Genomic DNA, 19,060 nt, shown 5'->3' with positions numbered 1-19,060 from the left:
AAATAAAAAAAATGGAACAAAACCCCAGAATCTCCACTGTTCACCACCCCCACCTGGTCCCCGCCAGGGTCACATCATCACCCTCCTAGACAAAGCCTCCCCCCTCGTCTCTCTGTGCCCCTGCCCCCGGTTGTCGGGTCTCCACACAGCAGTCTCCTCCCTTCCCAGGTCAGCACACACCCAGGGCTCCCCACCACTCAAGGGAGAAGCCCAAGTCCCGCCCAGGCCCACTAAGGCCCACACGACCTGCTCCATCTCTTCCTCCCTCTGTCCCCCTCACTCCCTCTGCTCCAGCCACATGGGCCTCCTCACTGTTTCTCCCACACGCCAGGCCGGGGCCTGCCCCAGGGCCTTTGCATGGGCTGTGCCCACTGCCTGGAACACCCTCTGCTCAGGTGTCTCCTGCTCTCCTTCAGGCCGAGGGTTCAATGTCGGGTGTGTAGTGGCCTCTACTCAAAGCCGCCTCTTCCCAAGGCTTCCTACTGTGACAGCCACGTGGGCTGCCTAAGGCTCTACTGTGCCACTCACATGCCACAACAGAAGGTCTTGGGGTCTGGTCTCATCACCATTGCCCAGGACGGGGGTCTGCACCTGGAGGGAAGGGCCTGGGGTGCGCCACCCGGTGTGGGCAGCAGCTCGCTGCAGGGGCCTTACCCCGTTCTCAACACCCCAGGGCCCCCAGCCTGCCGGCCGCATCCCGTGTTGCCACCCCATCAGCCTCCCCTCTGGCTTGGCTTTCCAGGCCCCGGACCTCCCGCTCCCCCTCGGTCACTTCCGCCACCCCTCTCCTCTGCACCTTAGCACCCTGGCCATGCTCCCCGCCCCTGAGCTCGCCCCCCGGAGGCTCCTGTGCCCCCCGCGGGGATGCGCGCCTTCTGCCACTCCACCCTCGCCTCCCTGCCACCACGCCTCGACCTTCCCCTCTGCCAGCACCAGCTCCCTCTCCCTTCATCGCAAAAGCGACTTCGGGCATCAACAGAGACCAGCCTCGCCCCAGCCCAGCCAGCCCTCCTGCGTGCAGGGCCCCCGCAGGCCTCGGTCCCCGTCGGGCAGCCGGAGGCAGCAGCAGCGCCTGGCCCCCGAGAGCTGCTGTGCGCCCCCTCCGCCAGCCCTCACTGCGAGCGCAGGCCACCTGGGCCCCATGCTCCTTGCCCAGACAGCCACTGGGGTCTCCTCCTCCCCACAGCAGGGGTACCCGGCTGGGCCCCAAGGACTGGCAGGAACCCATACCCTCAGCCTCAGGGACCACAGATTCAGGGACCCCGGTGCCCCCCGCAGACCGCCCACGAGTGGTCTCTGCAGCCAGCTCGCCCAGGGCCAGCTGCTCGCTGCCCGTCCGTGACATTCAGGCTGGTCTGGGGCCCCGGGTGTGTGCAGACTCCAGCTGTGGGCCCCCACCCCAGCTGGGCACCAAACAGACAGATGGACAGCCAGCCCTAGGTGTGCATGAACCCACTCTGGTTTAATGACAATGACACAGCATTCATTACATGAGACCTAGGCTGGCTCTGCGCCGGGCGCCCGTCGCCTCCCCTCCACCCAGCTCGCGCACCGGGAACAGCCTTGCCACTCTCAGCTGGCTGCCCTGGTGCAGTCGGGTCGGGCGGCACCCAGGGGCTCGCACACAGACAGCTCCCAGGCCCTTTGGCCACTGCACGGGGCGGGGGACCACAGACGGGCTGTTTTCTTCTTAAAAAAAAAGACTCGAACAAACAAAAATAAGGTCTCGACGGATCGAAATACACACATCTATGTACACTGCCCCTCGCCCACCCCGAGTCCAGGCAGGTTCCGGGCGCGGAAGGTGGCGCCCTCGGCCCCCTGCCCTCCCCAGCCAGCCTCACACACTGCGGGGACCCGTCTACAGAGACACGAACACGTCCAAAGAAAAGTCACAGATACGTATATACACATGCACACACGAGGCCGACGGTGCGAGAGCACGAGGCTGCCAGAACCCGGGAGTGGGGTGATGGGGTCTCTGTGCGGCCGTTCCCGGGCCCTGCAGGACCCTCGCCCCGCCCAGGCCTGCTCGGCCCCGACCTGAGGGGGAGGCGGCGCTCAGGCCGCGGCCCAACCTCCCTCCCATCCGATTTCTCCTGGTCTGGAGCTAAGGTCAGAGGGAGCGGGCCCGGGCGCAGCTGGGGACAGGGCAGAGGACGAGGAGGCGGGACAGGGTCTGGGAAAGCTCAGGAAGCTTCTGGGGGACCAGCTGGCTGCCCCAGAGCTGGAGGTGCAGATGGACAGGACCCATGGTGGGCCTGGAGGGAAGGCTGGGAAGGATGGCCGGGCGCCCGCAGGACCTGGCCCTTGGGGTCACTTCGGCCCTCAGGGCCCCTAACTGGCCGTCCAGCATGCCACAAGAGCCGGAGTCCCACTAGGGAAGGGAACAGGGCTGTGAGCCCGTCAGTGACAAGGATGACACACGGTCAGGGTGAGGACATGGTGACACGAGGTGACTTCAGTCTTGCCGGGACAGCCGGTCCATCTCCAGATGACCTTCGGCATGGAGCCGCCTGGGGCCTGCTCCTGCCGCCCAGCTGGGCCCCCGGAAACATCCCCAGGGTGGCTGCCGGGGCAGGACGGCAGAGGCGGCCACGAAGAAACCTCAGAGGTGGCAACGTCCCTCTGACCCACGGGCCAACCTGAGGTGGCACGTCGGCCCAGCACTCGGGTCCTCCTGCGGCCGGCCGGCCTGGCGTCCAGCCGTGCGTCCCATGGCAGGTGTGGCAGGGGTGGCGGTGGTGAGCACAAGCTTCTGGGAAGAGCATGCAGCCCCGAGGTGGTGCCGGCACGAACGGAAGCGGGCGGGGGCCAGGAGGCGTCCAGCCCTCTCTGAGGGCAGCTGGTCCGAGGCAGGGCCCGCTCCTGGGGCCGACGACGTCCCCGCCCCAGACACCGGCGACAGGCTCACAATCAGGCTTTAATGAGAAGCTTCAGGGTCTCTCCAGGCCCGGCTCCCCGCCCACCCGGCCGCCTGCCTCCGGGCCCACGAGCGGGGAGGGGAGGGTCTGTGCGCGCTGACGGGCCATCTGCCGACTGGGACGGCGGGCCCGCAGCTTTACCGGATCCTGGTGAAGAGGTTGAGGACGGACACGGATTCCTGCAGGGCACACGGGGCGACGCTGAGCTGCAGCCCCAGCGGCCTCCCGCAAGTGGCTCAGCAGGGGGGGATGTTCATCCCAGGGGGAACCCAAGGCTTCGGGCCAGGGGGCTGGGGTGGGCGGCTTCCCAGCGCCCAAGGTGTGGGGCCACCAGGCCCTGAGGGCCCCATGCAATGTGGCTAGGGGTGCACAGCCATGCAGGAGCAGAGGGGCAGGGCACCCAGGAGGACCCCCGGGGAGAGATCAATGGGGCCAAGGGTGGCGGGGGACGGCCAGGGGACAGGCCGAGGGGACGCGCAGGGGGACAGCTGGCACTGATACCGACCCACTTTACCTTTGTCGAACGGGTTTTGCTAAAGACATTCCAGAACCTCAGGGTTTCATCTCCAGCACCAGTGACGATGGCCTCTCCATCAGGGGACATCGCCTGCAGAGGGACAGATGCCATCGTCCTTGTGCCCTGCAGATGGCCCCGCCGACAGAGGATGGCAGGAGCCAGGGGCAGGGAGTCGGGCCCCAAAGCCACAGCAAGCCTCGGCTGCCAGCTCGGAAAGGGAAGGCAGGCCCGAGGCTGCCCCACCAGACCTGGGGTGGAGCGTTCCTCTGAAAACACGGAGGATGCCACCACCCTATCTCCAGGAGGAACGGCCTGCTCTGTGACGCTGGGCAAGGGATAGGCCAGATGCAGCACAGAACATTTCTTTCTGGTATGACACAGAAAATGGAAGAAGGAGCATGGCCGGGAGACGGGCTCCTTCTCCAGCCTCGTGCAAACGACTCTGAACCGTCCAGAGACAACCGCAGCCGTTGGCACGGGGCACTTCTGGCAGCGGCTGTGTGCATGTACACACGCGTGTGAAAATAAACACCCAGGTAGAGACTCGAGGAGGCACAGCCGCCCTTCCCCACAGGGCGGGGGGAGAGTCCGGCCCAGGAGGCCCAAAGCGATGCCACCACTGGATGCCCGAGGGCACCAGCCACCGGGCGGTTGGGTCCAGGCCCCTGCGCTGGAGTGGCTGACCCCCTGCCCCGGGCCCGGCGGACTCACCAAGTAGAGGACCCGGTAGGAGTGGCCGGTCAGCTTGGCCACCTGCGTCAGAGACGGGTACTTCCAGACCAGGATCTGGTTCTGCGAGTAGCCGTGCGTGCTCACCTGTGGGGAGACGGCGCCATGGGCCCTGGGGCTCCTCCCGCGGCCCTGGGCCCAACACACCCCTGGGAACAAGGACAACGGGCCTGCCTCGTGGTGCAGACCACGGTGACAGCCCCTCCCCCTGCACTCGGTGATGGCTGGATGGAGACGGGGCCGCTGGCTGACTGAGCCCAGGTCCTCTGAGACCTGGGGGCAGGGGCCTGGCTTCCCCCAGGACCCCAGGGGAGGCCGTGACGGGCCCAGGGCTCGTGCTCTGCCCGCCTGCAGCGCCTGGCCGAGCACCCGGCCGAGTGCCCCCAGGCTGGGGGCCCACACTCACCAGCTCGTTGGCGTGCTTGGACCAGGCCAGGTTGCACACCTGGGAGCCCGTGTCGATGCACTGCAGCGGCTGCCCCGTGAGCGTGTTCCAGAAGCGGATGCAGCGGTCGGCCGTGCCTCCGCCGGACGCCAGCAGCCCGTGCTGGTGCGGGGACCAGGCGATGGCCTTCACAGCTGCCAGGTGCTCCGTGTACTGCTGCACGGGGCTCAGGCTCGAGTGGTTCCAAACCAGCAGCTGGGGGGCAGTGGCTGTGAGGCCGGGGTGGCGGCGGCCCCCATCACGGTCCTCACTCGGGGTCCCCTGGGGGTGCACCCTCTCCACCCCTGCTCTCAGAGAGGGCTGGCCAGGTGGGAGGGACAGGCTGAGGCCGGGCCAGTGAGGGGTCGGGGTGCCTACCTTGTTGTCGTTGCCCCCTGAGGCGAGGAGCTGGTGGTCCGTGGACCACTTGAGCCCGCACACCTCCTGCCGGTGGCCCTGGAGCCGCCGCTCCGACTGCAGGGGCGGGGTGCGGATGTCCCTCTGCAGGATCATGCGGTCCCGGCTCCCCGACGAGAGCTGGTCCGCGTTCCAGGCCAGCGCCCCTGGAAGCCAGACCAAGAGCGGGATGAGGCCTGGCCTCTGGGGGTCGCACCCGCCCCCAGGGACCCGGGCGGCTCCTCACCGACACGCGCCGTGTGGCCTTCCAGCATGGACAGCTTCTTGCCCGCGGCCGCGTCCCAAATCTGCACGAAGCCCTTGTGTGTGCCGACGGCCACCAGGTTCCCCTAGGCCCGAGGACGCAGGCAAGAGGGCGTCAGGCCCAGCGTGAGAACCCTCACTCGGCCGCCTGCCCCCGGCCTCCCTGCTCTCCCCTCCCCCTCCTCACGCAGGAGCCTTAGGCTGTTTCTGTATAAGATCTTTAACACACATCCCTTTGGATCAGGGTGACAACCTTCCTCAGAACTTTTCGGGAAGACGGTTACAGAGCGTAGGTTTGTCAAAACCCAGCCACTAGGGGCTGCGGGCAGCTCTGCGGGGGCCGTGCCCGATCCAGTGTCTCATTCCCACCAGACCGGGGACAGGCGAAGGCACAGACATCCCTCCTGGGACCCAGACACGTGGCCTCCAGGCTGGAGTCTGGCTCCTCTGGGTCTCTGAGACCCCTGACACTATGGAGGGTGGGCCCTGCCAGCGAGGCCTGGTCAGACCTCCCTGCGCCAACCCTGCCCAGAAGGGGACGGCCTGTGTACTGACCCGCTCAGACCAGCCCACGGAGGTCACCGAGTCCCCTTCCACCGAGAGGTCGCAGAGCCGGGTCACCTGGAGGAAAGGGGATCAGTCGGCGTGAGGGGACGTGCTGCCTGCTGGGCCTTCAAGGCCCTGACCCTCCGTTCACCCATCCATCCATCCTGACCCTCCATCCATTTATCTGTCCGTCTGTCTGTCCATCCATCCGCCCACCAGCCCACTCGCTCATCCGTCCCTCACTCACACCCTACGCCTGAGACAGGGGCACCAGGACTGGGATGGGGACAATGTGGCTGGCTGCTTGGGTGGCTGCCCAAGGATGACTGACTGCACAGGGCCTGGGGGACGCTCGGGTGACGAGGGCATCACACAGAGGGGTCCTTCCAGCAGGGCAGGCCATGGCTGGGGGTGGTTGGGGGAGGTGCCAGCCCTCCTACCGCGGGGGCGGTGCTTGCCCTGACCCCCCGACACTGGATTCATCCCTGAGAATGCCCACGGCAGGGCACTGCCCTCGCCCTGCAGCCAAGCCCTCGGTGCGGCCGGCAGCTCCTCGGAGGTTTACCGCTGGGGTGGCAGGGACGACACACTCCATCAGGACGGGGCCTCACGGCGGTGCCCAGGCTCAGTGAGCTTGGCTACCCGGCACCCCTTCTGCTGACTCGGGCCGGGGGACACAGGGCCTCCACCCACACTGCTGACAGACCCCAGAGCCTGGGCTGCACTGGGGGCAGGCCCCATGGTGGGGACGCGCAGGGTGCCACCCTGGGCTCCGGATGGCCCCGCCCGGCTCGGCCACCAGGAGGCCGCTCTGCAGCCTGCGGGGACGCAGATGTGCACCAGCGCGCGCCCACGCACACTGCGCTCAGCGGCGCCCACCTGGCTGGTGCAGGCGCTCCACAGGTACACGCAGGTCCCCAGCCCCACGCTGAGCACGTTGAGCGACGACCAGTCCACCAGGTTCAGATAGAAGTCGTCCTGCAGCTCGGGCGCGTCCAGGACCTTGAAGGGGATCTTGGAGATCTTGCGGGTGGGCTTCCGCGGCGACCGCAGCAGCTTCTGGCTGCAGGGAGCACCCGAGATAGTGACCCTGCCCCGCCCCTGAGCCACCTAGGGCAGCTGTGCGGGAACCTCCCCACCCTGGGGCCTGCGGGCTCCTCCGCCTGCCGCCCGCATGCTCCCAAACCTGCGGGGGACACTGCGGCTGCCGGCCCCTGCGCCACGGGACACCAGGCCACCCTGAGCTCCGACAGCCCTGTCACCCCTCCACCTGGTGCCCCCTCTGGAGGGCCCTCCCTGACTGTCCTCCCTGGGTCTGGGTCTGGGCCCGGGCCCAACACCACCAAGCCCACAGCGTGTCCCCAGTGAGGGGGTCCTCTGGGCCACCTCTGTACCCCACACACAGTCCTAGGACTGACAACGGCCCCCGGGCCCCGGCCGGCTGCCCTGCCCACCCCCCGCCCCCACAGGCGAGGACTCACCTTTTGTTGCTGACAGGGGACAAGGAGTAGGGAGACACGTCGTTGCCGTCGTCGGGGCTGGAGCGCTTGGTGCTAAGGGAATACTGCGGGGGATGGGGACACCCGCTGAGTGGGCACTGCAGCCCCAGAGCTCAGGGATCTCAGACTCGAAGCCCTGAGGTGCTGGGCCCCCGACAGCTGGTGGGAGAAGCCAGGGCCCACGCCTGGGTTCCGCGAACACAGAGGCAAACCAGGCCTTGCCCCGAGGCGTCCTCCGGACAATGACGGCCAGTGCTGGCCTGTCTCTCCTGCCCCGTGGGGCCACCAGCCCCCAGCCTTCTCTCGAAGAACCTCGGCCAGGCTCTTTCCGACACTTCCCTGTGCTCCCTGACCACCCGAGGGAGCCGTGCTGAAGCCACGGCCCCGTCAGCCCGCACCGGGCACCTGCCCCACGGTCGGCTGACAGTCCGGACAGCCCGTCCCCTGGCCTGGGGGCTCACCGTGAAGAGGCCCTTCTTCTCGGGCGTGGACGGCTGCAGTCTCCGGTCCTCCGTCTGCGGGTCCTGCACCCGCTCGATGCCAGCTCCCAGCAGCTCGTTCTTCAGCAGCGCAGAGTAGGCCAGGCCATCTGTGGGCACCAGGCTCAGTGAGGCCGGGTCGGGGGACAGGGGAGGGGTCCCGAGCTGGGGCCGGGCGGGGCCTGACTCCTGACCTTTGCCGTTGTCCGAGGTGGCGTCCTTGGCTTTCCGGTTCTGGCTGGGAGACTTCTCATTCTCCTGCGGGGGAGGGGAGGCGGCGGGTGAATGGGAGGAGCGCCCCCGGCCCCCAGCAGCCTGGGTCCAGCCCGCCCCAGGCCTCACGGTGGGGCCTCACGTTGATCCTGTGGAAGTTCACGCTCCAGTTGGCGCCGGCTCTGGAGGGGATGAAGCGGTCTCCGTGCTTGCTGGGGGAGGACACGGGGGAGTTGGCGGGCGTCAGGGTTCGCCGCATCTCCGTGACCTGGAAGGACGGCAAGGGGCTGGGTGCTCAGAGCCCCAGCGCACCGCGCTGCCCAGCACACCCTGCCCCCTTCCCTTGCTCTGGCTGAGGAACGAGGGGTCAATCCTGGACACCCGAGGGGCGGAGGACAAATGTTTTGGGGAACAAGTCACGTGCGGGAACCCTGCCAGCGGCCCCCATGTCTGGGGCACGTTTGTCCTCCAGCCCCATGGGGCGGGAGGAGGCCGGGAGGGACACCCTGGGAGCACTGCTCTGCCTCCTTCCCTCTAAGCCATCACGGGCGACGGAAAGGTTGAAAGCAAAGGATGAAGAGCATTCATCCCCAAGCGCGGAGCGCTGGCGGCGCCCACATGGATATTTTCGCACCGAACCCCACACAACCAGAGCCTGGACGTGCGGCCAGGGCGTTGTTCCCAGCGTCCCTCCCACCCGCTCGACTGCCCAGAGGTCCTTTCTCTAAAGGCTCTGCTGCGGGTTAAACTGTGTCCCCTGAAAGCACATGCTGAAGTCCTGACCCCTGGGAACGGGACGTGGGACGGGACCTCATTTGGAAACAGGGCCTTTGCAGGCAAAATCTAGTTAAGACGAGGTCATCCTGGACTAGGGAGGCCTCAGATCTAATGCCTGGTGTCCTTAGACGAGAGACTGCCACACACAGAAGAAAGGATGCCAAGTTGGACGCAGAGACTAGAGTGACGGGTATGTGGCTGGGATCGTGGCTGCAGCAGAAGGTGGGGGAGCCTTGCAGCGGGGGCGGACACCCTGCGAGAGAGCCGTGACGGCCCAGCGCGGAGCTCCGGGAACGCGGCCTGTGGCGTCGGGAGCCCGCGACAGAGAAATGGGGCATGGCTGGGGGGCGCAGGAAAGAGCAAGGACGGGGCTCCCCTAGATCGCGCTGGGGTCCAGGAAACGGGCCAGGGCTCTTCAGGCGCCAGCACCCTTCCGCCCCACCCCACCCTGGGAGCGCAGCCCCGGGCCTCTGCCCGTCAGGCCGCCCCACAGGCTCCCACGGCCCAGCGCCCCCAGACCGGCTCCCCCGTGCAGGCTGTGGGACCGCATCTGCACCCCGGCTCCGGGACTCTGGGCCGGAAGGCAGCTCCCACTCCTGCGTCCCCCAGTTCGTCCTGACCTGCGGCCCTGCAGCAGCAGGAGGAAGCGGGGCTGGGGGCTGGGGGCTCACACCCGGGGTGCGGGGCAGCCGTGTTCCTTGCCCACCCGGCCTGCTGCTCCCCGAGGGCTGACTGCCCCGCCGTCTGGCCGCTCCCTGGGCGGCGCTGCACTCACGCACGGCATCGTGTTCTCGTTCTGGACGACGATCTGCCGGAGGAGGCGGCGCTCGTAGTCCTGGTCCATGGCGAGGCGAGGCGGGCACGGCCAAGGTCGCCCAGCCGAGGTCAGCCGGCCAAGGTCAGCCTGGCAGGAAGGGCAGGAGAGGTCAGCAGCGGCAGGCAGCGACCCCACTGCCGCCTGATGACCGCAGGGACTCCTCAGGGACCCCTGAGCCCCCTCCACGTGGCAGGGCCTCCTCGCAGGAGCCCAAGCACGAGCTCGGCCGCAGTGCACAGGCCCTGGAACCAGTGGGGAGGTGACAGGGACAAACAGGCTCCTCTCCACTTCCTCTGCAGGGAACCTTACGCCAGGCCCCTCGCCCTCGTCCTGGTTAGAGCATCTCCCATGGATCCCCGGCCCCAGGGGCTCACCCTAGGCCCCTGCTCCTCCGACCCACGCACCCCATCTCGTGGCCTTCCTGCTTCAGACCCTCCGAGGTCACGAACTGCCCCGGGACCGTGTCCATGCTCCCTAGGCCCCGCGAGGAGTGGGGGTGGGGTCCCCCTACAAGTACATGTGTACGTGTGGGCACGTGTGCGTGCACGAGCAGGAAGTGGGGTTCGCTAAGGCCCAGTTTGCTGCTCAGGATCTGCCAGAGCTGACTGTGCGCCAGGCGCCATCCAGCACTCGGCCAGGCCAGGCAGTGGCCCAGGGATGCTGGCCTCCAGCGGACAGACACACGCTCATACTCAGGTCCACCGAGCTCGACCCAACCCGGGCGGGCCTCTCTGAGGAAGAGAAGCGAGAGCACAGCAGCAAGAGGTAGCTAGAGAAGAACATTCTAGAGAGGGAAGAGCAGATCTGAGGCAGGAAGGGGCTGTGTGACTCCCAAGACAGGGCAGAGGAATGGCCGCCTCAGAGAGGACGCTCCTACTGCGGGATGCAGGCAAGCCCAGGCCCAGGGCCGAGCAGGCCCGCAGCAACGCCCATGCGTCTGCGCCCCTCCGGCTGCCCTCTGCCAGCACGGCACTGTACGCCTTTAGAGAAAGGCCTGCCAGCTTGCCCCGCTCAGGAGCGGCACAGAGCCAAGGGGGCGCGGCAAGGGTCTCCAGGACGGAGCCGGCACAGAGGGCTCCGCAGACGGCAGCCTCGCCCGCCAGGCGCCCGCCCGCACCCTGGACCCCCCCGCCTCTAGCCATCACTGTCACTCTGCTCCCCGGATGGAGCCTGAAGGCTTCCACGGGCGCAGGGCTGACAGCGGCCCACACACAGAGGGAGTCGGAAAGCGAAGGCTGGCCAGACTGAGGACGAGCTCCTGGGCGTAGCCCCCTGGTCAGGTCAACACTCGGCTTTCGAAATCTTCTGGTTAAATACACACAACATAGAGCCCACCAGCTGAACCATCCTAAGGGCACAGCTCGGAGGCACAAAGCACACTCACACTGCTGTGCAGCCATCCCCACCACCCGTCTCCAGAACCTTCTCACCTTCCCAAACAGAAGCTCTGTCCCCACTGAACACTGACTCCTCACTGTGAGCCCCTCAAGGAGTCAAGCACAGCCACGTGGCCCAGCGCATCCTAGGTGTCACCCAGCAGCAAGGTCGACGGCCCCACACCAAGACTAGACTCGAATGTTCCTCCCAGCATGGCTCACAAGAGTCAAAGGAGAAACGCCCCAGCGCCCGTCAGCGGAGGCATGGATAAAGTGCGGTCCATGCACACACTGGCCTGTCATCCGGCTGTACACGGAAGGAGATCCCGACACAGCCACAACGTGGATGGACCTGAGGACACGAAGCTCAGTGACACAAGACAGACAGAAGGACACACTGCATGACCCACTCACAGGAGGTCCCCAGAGGAGACACAGCCACAGAGACAGAAAGCAGAGTGACGAGAAGATTTGTTCCTTTAAGAAGACGACACCTGGGGAAGGGGCCAGCTTGGCGTCACAGGGCACAGGCCTGGTCACCCCGTCCTCGTCCCTCTCCGCGGGCCACCACACGATGAAATATTTAGGCGGATCTGCCTAATTCCCATTTCCACATCCCCAAACAGCCTCTCTGACGGTTCCCGGGTGCTAACAGAGCCCGTGCACCCATGAGCCTGCCGGGCCCCGGTCCTTACCTGTGACTGCGGGACACACAGGGCCACCTCAGTGTGGCCCAGGCTCAAGGCCGGAAGCCCGGCCAAAGGCGAGCCCGTCAGATTAGACTCTGAGGGACAGGTCGGCGGCCAGCAGTCACTGCGCTGGGTTCCACGCCACGTGCCGCTTTAGCGGGCTCCTAAGTGTCTGTGTCCTCCACATGGCCTCGTGACCCAGGTGCCCACCCCACCCGCCCCCATCCACCCCCTCCCTGCATGCCCCGAGCCCCGTTGTTCCCCCTCGGCAGAGAGTGGCCCCTACTCACTGGGAGAAGGGGGGCACGGTGCCTCGGTGCCGGCTCCGTCCCGGGGGAGCCCCAGGTAAATCCCTTCTTGGTCATTGGCTTCCTGCCCCCTCCAGCAGCTCTGCCTGGCAGAGGGCCGCAGGACAGTGACAGGAAGTGGTTCACGGCTGTCTCCCTCCTCCCAGCCTTCCTCACGTCTCCCGGGGGCGGGGCCACTTCCCCCTCCTCCTCCTCTGCTAGCCTGACACTCTCTCCTCCCCTCCCCCCACCACCGGGGCCTAGGCCAGGCCCAGCGCCCCATCTGTGTCCTCACCACGCCCCACCCCGCCTGGGACAGAATGGCCACACTCAGGACAGGAGACACCCGTCGAGCATCTGTCCCGGGTGGAAACACCCGTGTGGAGGCCAGTGTCCCAAGGGCAGGCCCGGGCATCTCGCTGACCACAGTGCCAGGCCGCGCGTGAACTAGAACGGAGCCCCAGGCACCACCCTGAGTGGGGTTCCCGGGGGGCCAACACACAGAGGAGCAACCACGGCTCTGTTCTGGAATGCTCCTGCCTTCAGTGGACGCTTCCCCAGGGTCAGGCCAGTGAGGCGTCCCCTAGTTTGGAGACAGACCAGCTAACTCCCAGGCCGCAGTGTGCAGAGCCGGCCCCGGCTGGCCCTGACGAGGGCCTCGTCTGTCACCCCTAGGCAGTGAGCCCTCGGGAGCCATGGCAAAGGCCGCATTTGGTCCATGTGCTCAGCAGCCAGCCCTGTCCACGCTTCCAGCCCAGCTGGAGGCCACGCGCCACCAGTGCCCCATTCCAGAGAGGCGGCAGCTCGCTCCCCAGCAGAGCAGCTCAGGGCGCGGGGGCCTGGAGGAAGGAGGGGCCCCCAGGCTGCCCTCTGTGCAGGCCCACTGTACTGAGAGCAGGACCAGCTGGCACGCACGAGAAGTCAAAAGGCTGACGCCGTCCCGGGGACACGGGGGGCGGGCGGGTGCTGCCCAGGAGGCCTCGGGAAGCCGCTGCTGAGGCGCCCAGCGTCCCGGAGCCGGGCAGGCAGGCAGGTAGCTCTTCCCGTGCAACAGGTGTGTCCTGCAGGCGTGCCCCGCCCCCGCCCCAGCAGACCCGCCGCCCCTCTGCTGCCGGCTGCATCCCGCCGTGCAGCTCCTGCCAGGGTCTCCCCACTGACAGAGGCGGCTACTCAGCGCACAGCGGCTCCGGACTTGCCACGTCTGCAGGGTCCTCGTCCCCGGACCTGTGGGTGTGTTCTCTCACGTGGCAGAGGGGACTCTGTAGATGGGTTAAGTGGCAGCCCCTGGGATGGGGGTGACCCAGGATTCCTGGGGCCTAGGGTCATCCCAGGGTCCTGATCAGAGGGAGGCAGGAGGGTCACAGGCAGAGATGGAGACGCTGCGCTGCTGGCCATGCAGACGGAGGAAGGGGCCCAGAGCCCAGGACGCGGCGCCTCTGGAAGCTGGAGGAGGCGGGACACGCTCCTCCCCTGGGCCCCCGGGTGCCCTCCCCTGATTTAGTCCAAGTAGACTTATTCCAACTCCTGACGAACAGAACTACGAGAACACATTTCTCTTGTTTTAAGCCATCAAGTTGGCGGTGACCTGTGACACTCACACATCAGGGGCAGGGCAGAGGAGGGTGGAGGCCATCCTGCAGCCCTGTCACTGAGCTTCGGGGGGTGGTGGCTGCCAAGAGGGTCTCCTCCACACAGGCCCCCGCGGGCCTCCGCTGCCCCGGCACCGGGCGGCTCACCCCGAGGGCCCACCAGCCCTGCCTTCTCGCTTCCCTGCGCCTGCCCCGCCCCCTGACTTCTGTCGGGACGTGGCGGGTCTTCATTTCCCCAACACACACCTCTGCCGAGCACCCACAGGCCCGGGGTCGGGTGCGGGGGACACGAGCAGGGGTGGGAGGCCAGGAACAAGCTCCTGGGTGACAGAGGGTCTGGCAGCAGCTCTTGCCCCCAGGAGGCACGTTTCAGAAAAGTGGTCCCTGACGAGCAGCTGCCTGAGTAAGGGCGACAAGGACGAAGGGCCCAGATGGAGGAGGGGCCCGAGGGCCCGCGGATCCCAGCAGCCAGCCTGGGACGGGTTCCCAAGACCCAGCGCCCCACAGAGAGACCCACGGGCGCAGCACAGACAGAGGCGCGCCACAACTAACTCCTTAGCAGGCTCTGACTTTAAACGTGGACAACAGGTCCCGGCGGGAGGTGCCTCTCTGTTTCTAAAGCGCCCCCCGCCCCCAGCCACCCTCCGCGCTTTCTCGGTAAGGAGGTGGAGGGGGAGGCAGACACTATGGGCGCTGACCAAGGTCTCAGAAGGAGAGCGCTAGCGAGCAGATTCGACGGGCTGCAGACACCCAAACCACACGACGCTGGTGACAAAGGCACGCAGCCTGGCCTGCCCAGCAGCCCCGAGACCCTGCCAGCCTGCTCTCAGAGCCCAGGGCGTGCAGCTCGGCGAGTCTGCAATCGGCCATTCTAGAGAGCTGCAGGTGGCACCTGAGAGTCCTCGGTCCCACGCCTGGGGCCTCGGGAGCCCCTGTCCACCTCCTCCGAGATGACCGCTTCCTGCACCACAGAACAAAAGACCCCGAAGCCGTAAGGGAAGAGGCGGGTGAACCACGGATGAGAAACGGAAAGTGTCTGCACAAGACACCGAAGTGATTTTTTTAAAAAGGATGAAACAACCAGGAAACAGATCTGCCACCCGAGGGCAGCCCAAAGGCAGGACATGAGCAAACCGTCTCGGGAAAGGATGCCTGCCCACCCTCAGTCGGAGAGGACACGGTCCCCCAAGAGCCCGGCGTCGTCCTCAGACGCAGTGAGGCACCCTCGGCACCTGGGCGGGCGGAGACGCAGATGTGCTGCACTCTTGGCAGGAGCTGGAGCGGCAGGCCTGCGAAGGCGGGCAGTTTGGCAACCGCTCTCTGAACCCAGAAACGCACGTCCTTTCAGGGCGGTGTTCCTCCTTCTAAGAACGGGCCCCCAGAAACGGGGCGCAGGCGGGAAGACGCCCTCCGCGCTGCTCGCGAGCGCAGAAGACGAGACGGACAGAGCGCCTGCGCCACGGAGGCCATCTCCCCGCAGGGGACTCTACAGTGCGAGGGGGCGGGGGGCGGGGCCCGCGGGACCCTCTGCACATGGGACCCTGCTGTGCAGGACAAGCGACTGCTGAAGGTGGGAGAAGGTGGCAGACGCGGGGTCAGCTCTGGGGGGCACCGAGGATAGGACCAGGAGGCAGAAGCCGCGTTCCTCCTGCCAGCTCATCTCGCTCTTCCTGACTCTGCATCGCGGGGACATGTCAGCTGCTCAAACAGAACCAGCCGGAAGAGGGGAGCACACAGCCCAGGCCGCGACCTGAGGAGTGTGGGGGGTGGGGCATGGCCCTCTGCCGAGTGTCTAAGTTTCCTAACGAAACGTGGAAGAGAGCAGGGGTGGCTCGTCCCTGACGCCGGGGAGCGCAGATGACCTGCCTGGCCCTGGGGAAAGGCGCCCCTGTCTGCAGGATTTAGAGCTGACGCGGAGTCCCCAGAACCAGGGAGCAGGCGGTGAGTGAGGGAGGGAGCCACGGCCGCGCCCTGCTGACCAGGCAGGTGCGCCCTGCTGACCAGGCAGGTGCGCCCTGGGGGGCCGCCACCTGCAGGCTGCTGTCCTGGGTCTGCGGAGGAGGGCTGGGCCTTTGGCCATCCGCTGCCACTGTCCCCTCTGCAAGGGACTATCGCTGGGGGTCTCGCCCACCCACTGAGCCAGCCCTTGAGAGTCTCTCCTTACCCCCTGTGGGCCCCAGAGTGAAGGGCCAGGAGGCCCGCCTTCTGCCACTGCCTCTGAGCCTCACCTGCTCCTCTGGGAAATGGGCATGAATCCCGTCATCCGACAGGACAGTGCCAAGGTCCCTACTCAGCTAGGGCTGAGGTTCCATGTGTTAGGGACCCCCGACCCCCAGAGCTGCCCTCCCGTGCGCACCCATGCCCACCTGGCCTTGGCCCTCTCTGGGAGTCGGCCCACTCACACCAGACAAAGAGGTCCTGGGGCACTGACGGAGCGGGGCTATGTTTCCCAGACGCTGCCCACTGCCCGCTGCCCTCCCGAGGAGGCCCTGCCTGCACCCACACCACCCTGACCTCACCCAGGCCTGCGGTGCTCCAGGGCACCCAGCACCAGCACCTGGGCGAGACCGTTGGTTGAGGATAGCCTAGCAGTATAGCCTGCCCCCAGGGGACATAGGGCTGTGTCTGGGGACATCTGTGGTTGTCACACTGGGGGAGCCCGTGGCATCGGGTGGGTGGGGCCAGGGATGCTGCTCAACTCCCCCAGCATCCAGGACGACCCCCAGAGAGAAAGACCTGACCCCAGCACCGAGGGGGGACCTGCTCCAGGGCTGGGCCAGGGAGGCCGTGAACGAGTGAGATGATGGCGCGTGTGCGCTGGCTCAGAGAGCATCTGTGCCCGAGGCCTGCAAGCCCCTCCTCCAGCTGCAGCAGTGGCGGGCCAGAGTCCCAGACAAGGGACAAGTCCGTGGGCAAGCTCTAACCTCGCCAAGTCAGCCGCCAGCCCCAGATGAGGAAACAAGGTCAGAGGTGCGGCGTGGAAGGCACCACCGGGGCAGGGAGCCCACGCACGGCCTCCCTGGGGGCGGGCGCGGCCCGGTCGCTGCTGCCGCCTTTGCACAGGCCCCGGGCCGCCCGGGACAGAGGCTGTGCTTCCAGGAGCTCAGCCAAATGTCAGGCCTTCCAGGTGCTGCCTGTCTTGAAAAACTGGTCCCGCTGTTTCTACATCCGCCTGGCCCCTCAAGGAGGCCCAGGAAATGAGACATCCCCATGACAGGTCAGTCCTGACTCAGGGTTCTGCGGCTGACTGTGTCTGCATGTGACCACCTACGACGCAGCTTCTACCAGGGTCTGTCCCCGTCGGCACTGTGGACATCGGGGCTGGGTCATTCTCTGGTGGGCTGCCTTGGGTGCTGTGGGGGTCTGAGCAGCACCCCCTGGTCCTACCCACTCGATGCCAGGAGCACCCCCAGTGTGACAGCCACAGATGTCCCTGACACCCCGACGCCGCCCAGCGTCCCCTGGGGGCAGCATCTCCCCGAATGAGGAACTGCCACCCCTGAGGGGCAACCGCACCGGCCAACAGCTTGAGGTGGGGGCGTCTGCCCTGCCCACGGGGTTCGGAGACGGGGGTGGGAGGGGAAGAGTACGCCAGCAGGAGCCTGTGGACACTGCCCCGTCCCGTCCCGAGTGGGCACCAGGCACCCGCGTGAACAGGACACACTCCTGGCCCCGTGGGGAGACCATCAGGACACAAACAAAGGCGACGTGACAGCGGCAAGCCCCGCCTACAGCCGCCAAGAGCCAGCACGGCTCACAGCTCTCGAGCGCCTTACAGAGTTCTGTCCCCCAGCGCGATACCATCTCCACCTTCTCAGGTGGTCACCCGGCTTGGCAGCTGCTGGCGGCGGAGCAGGGAGCCGAGCCCGGGCAGTCCGGTTCCAGCGCTGCGCCCGCCCGCCGGCCCAGGCCGCTCCGAGGGCAAGGGGCCCAGGCCAGCGCCCAGTGAGCCTGGCCACAGCTCAAAGGCACACTCTGGGGGGTCAGCACAACCCCAGGGGACTCTCCACCAGCCGGTACCATCAGGGACCAACCAATCAGGGACCCTAGTGACAAATGGCGGGGGCTCCCTGGAACATCACTTCAGGGCACAGGCTTTGGCAGACGGCCGAAACTGCAGCGGACGGTGCTGCTGTCTGAGGCACATGGCGGAGGACCAGGACACTGGCGGCGAGCTCCAGACGCCCCCAGACTCCCTGACCGCCAGCCCCTGCCTCCTGAGAAAGGTGGGGGATCACACTGGGCCCCAGGGCTGGCCGCCTTATTCCCAGCCATCCTCTAAAGGGTGGGGGACTAGTGCCACATAAGACAGCCCCATCCAGAAAAAGGGGCAGGCATCCAACTGCCCGCCTCAGGCTCAGCAAGCTGGAGCCGACCCTCGCAGCCCCCTCCCTCCCCTCACAGTAAAGCAAAACACCTCAGACGCTCCTAGCAGGGGCATCAGAGAAACGTGCGCCCTGGAGACGGACAGACCTGGCTTTGAGCCCTGGCTCCAACCCTCACAGGCCACTCTGGGCCAGCCACCTCCCTGCAAACTTCAGTCTCTTCATCAACCACCACGTAATGTCGCTGTGAAACTGATGCAGCTTTATGGAGCAGCTGGCAGAGTGCCCGCCGCAAAGGAGACACTAGGAAGTGGTGGCTGGTCCCCTGGGCTCAGTGACAGGCAGACAGCAGGTCCCAGGTGCGCCTGCATCCTGTTCCTCCATCCATGCAGGGCGTGGTGGCTGTGTGGCATGGGAGGTGCCCTGGCGGCCACGGCGGCTGCCCCAGTGAGGTCAGGCCTAGAGCTGTAGGCTGGGTGACCAGGCAGCCCAGCTCCTGCCACGCTGCCCCCGCAGGTGAAAAGGACAACCTCCCCCAAGGGATGGGAGCGGCGGCCTCAGTCAAGGACGTGGGAGGGAGGGCACTGTCTGCCAGGAGGGCTGCCCGTGGTCTGAGGGACACCGACTCTGGCCTAGGCCCCAGGCAGCTGCCCTCATGATGGCAGAAGTAGACTGGGACCTTGGAGGGGAGAGGTCCCACCCCGCGTTGGGCACAGGATGAGCTGGCGGCCCCTTCCTCTAACACAGCAAAAGATGAGGCCAGAGGCGCCAGGATCAACAGGGGCTGCGCCCGGCGCACGGCATGTGGTACATGGCACAGAGACGCAGGCCCCCCTGGGGGCTGATGGGAGTCACAAGACAGGAAAGTTATTTCAGGGGGCCTGGCGGGGCGCTGGGGCCCGGGAGCACAATCCAGCATGCATTCACTCACTCATTCATTCATTCATTCAGCTGATGTTTACCGCCCTCGTACTGTGTGCAGGTTGTGCCACATGCTCATCACGGAGCTGGAAAGCAGAGAGCCGGGGCCACTGTTCCCCAGGGCTCACAGACCAGACGTGAGAATTCCGTCAACACATGGTCTTCTGGACCTTTCTTCTGTGACGATGGCCTGCGGGCACCCTGCTGGCAGCAGTACTCTCACCTCAGACACAACGCCTGAAGGGAGGGCGGCCCGAGGTTTCTCGTCTCCGTGGCCCTATGACCACG

At 66.6% G+C, this 19,060-nt stretch overlaps 1 protein-coding gene across 8 annotated transcripts in view; it reads right to left on the bottom strand.

Moving 5' to 3' along the window:
- Nucleotides 1-1,441: 1,441 nt before the first annotated feature.
- The window catches only part of FZR1 (fizzy and cell division cycle 20 related 1), a 22,293-nt gene continuing 4,674 nt past the window's right edge, over nucleotides 1,442-19,060 (bottom strand). For 2 of the 8 annotated variants that reach the window (XM_070622550.1, XM_008506837.2), the window contains exons 2-14: nucleotides 9,544-9,672; nucleotides 8,134-8,259; nucleotides 7,973-8,036; nucleotides 7,761-7,888; nucleotides 7,282-7,364; nucleotides 6,680-6,863; nucleotides 5,810-5,875; nucleotides 5,238-5,340; nucleotides 4,973-5,157; nucleotides 4,577-4,810; nucleotides 4,153-4,257; nucleotides 3,439-3,531; nucleotides 1,442-3,103 (exon numbers count right to left, since the gene is read on the bottom strand). In XM_070622550.1, coding sequence (XP_070478651.1) covers nucleotides 3,062-3,103; nucleotides 3,439-3,531; nucleotides 4,153-4,257; nucleotides 4,577-4,810; nucleotides 4,973-5,157; nucleotides 5,238-5,340; nucleotides 5,810-5,875; nucleotides 6,680-6,863; nucleotides 7,282-7,364; nucleotides 7,761-7,888; nucleotides 7,973-8,036; nucleotides 8,134-8,259; nucleotides 9,544-9,612 — 1,482 coding nt within the window. In that variant the 5' untranslated portion in view covers nucleotides 9,613-9,672 and the 3' untranslated portion in view covers nucleotides 1,442-3,061. Of the gene's footprint in view, nucleotides 3,104-3,429; nucleotides 3,532-4,152; nucleotides 4,258-4,576; nucleotides 4,811-4,972; nucleotides 5,158-5,237; nucleotides 5,341-5,809; nucleotides 5,876-6,679; nucleotides 6,864-7,281; nucleotides 7,365-7,760; nucleotides 7,889-7,972; nucleotides 8,037-8,133; nucleotides 8,260-9,543; nucleotides 9,673-11,940; nucleotides 12,071-19,060 lie in introns of those variants that run through there. The other 6 variants (XM_070622549.1, XM_070622545.1, XM_070622548.1 and 3 more) reach the window with 5 other exon arrangements.

The sequence above is a fragment of the Equus przewalskii genome, chromosome 6 (genome assembly GCF_037783145.1).
Source record: "Equus przewalskii isolate Varuska chromosome 6, EquPr2, whole genome shotgun sequence".
Taxonomy (NCBI): domain Eukaryota; kingdom Metazoa; phylum Chordata; class Mammalia; order Perissodactyla; family Equidae; genus Equus; species Equus przewalskii.
Note: the sequence above shows the minus strand (reverse complement) of the source record. Positions and strands in the feature narration are given on the sequence as shown.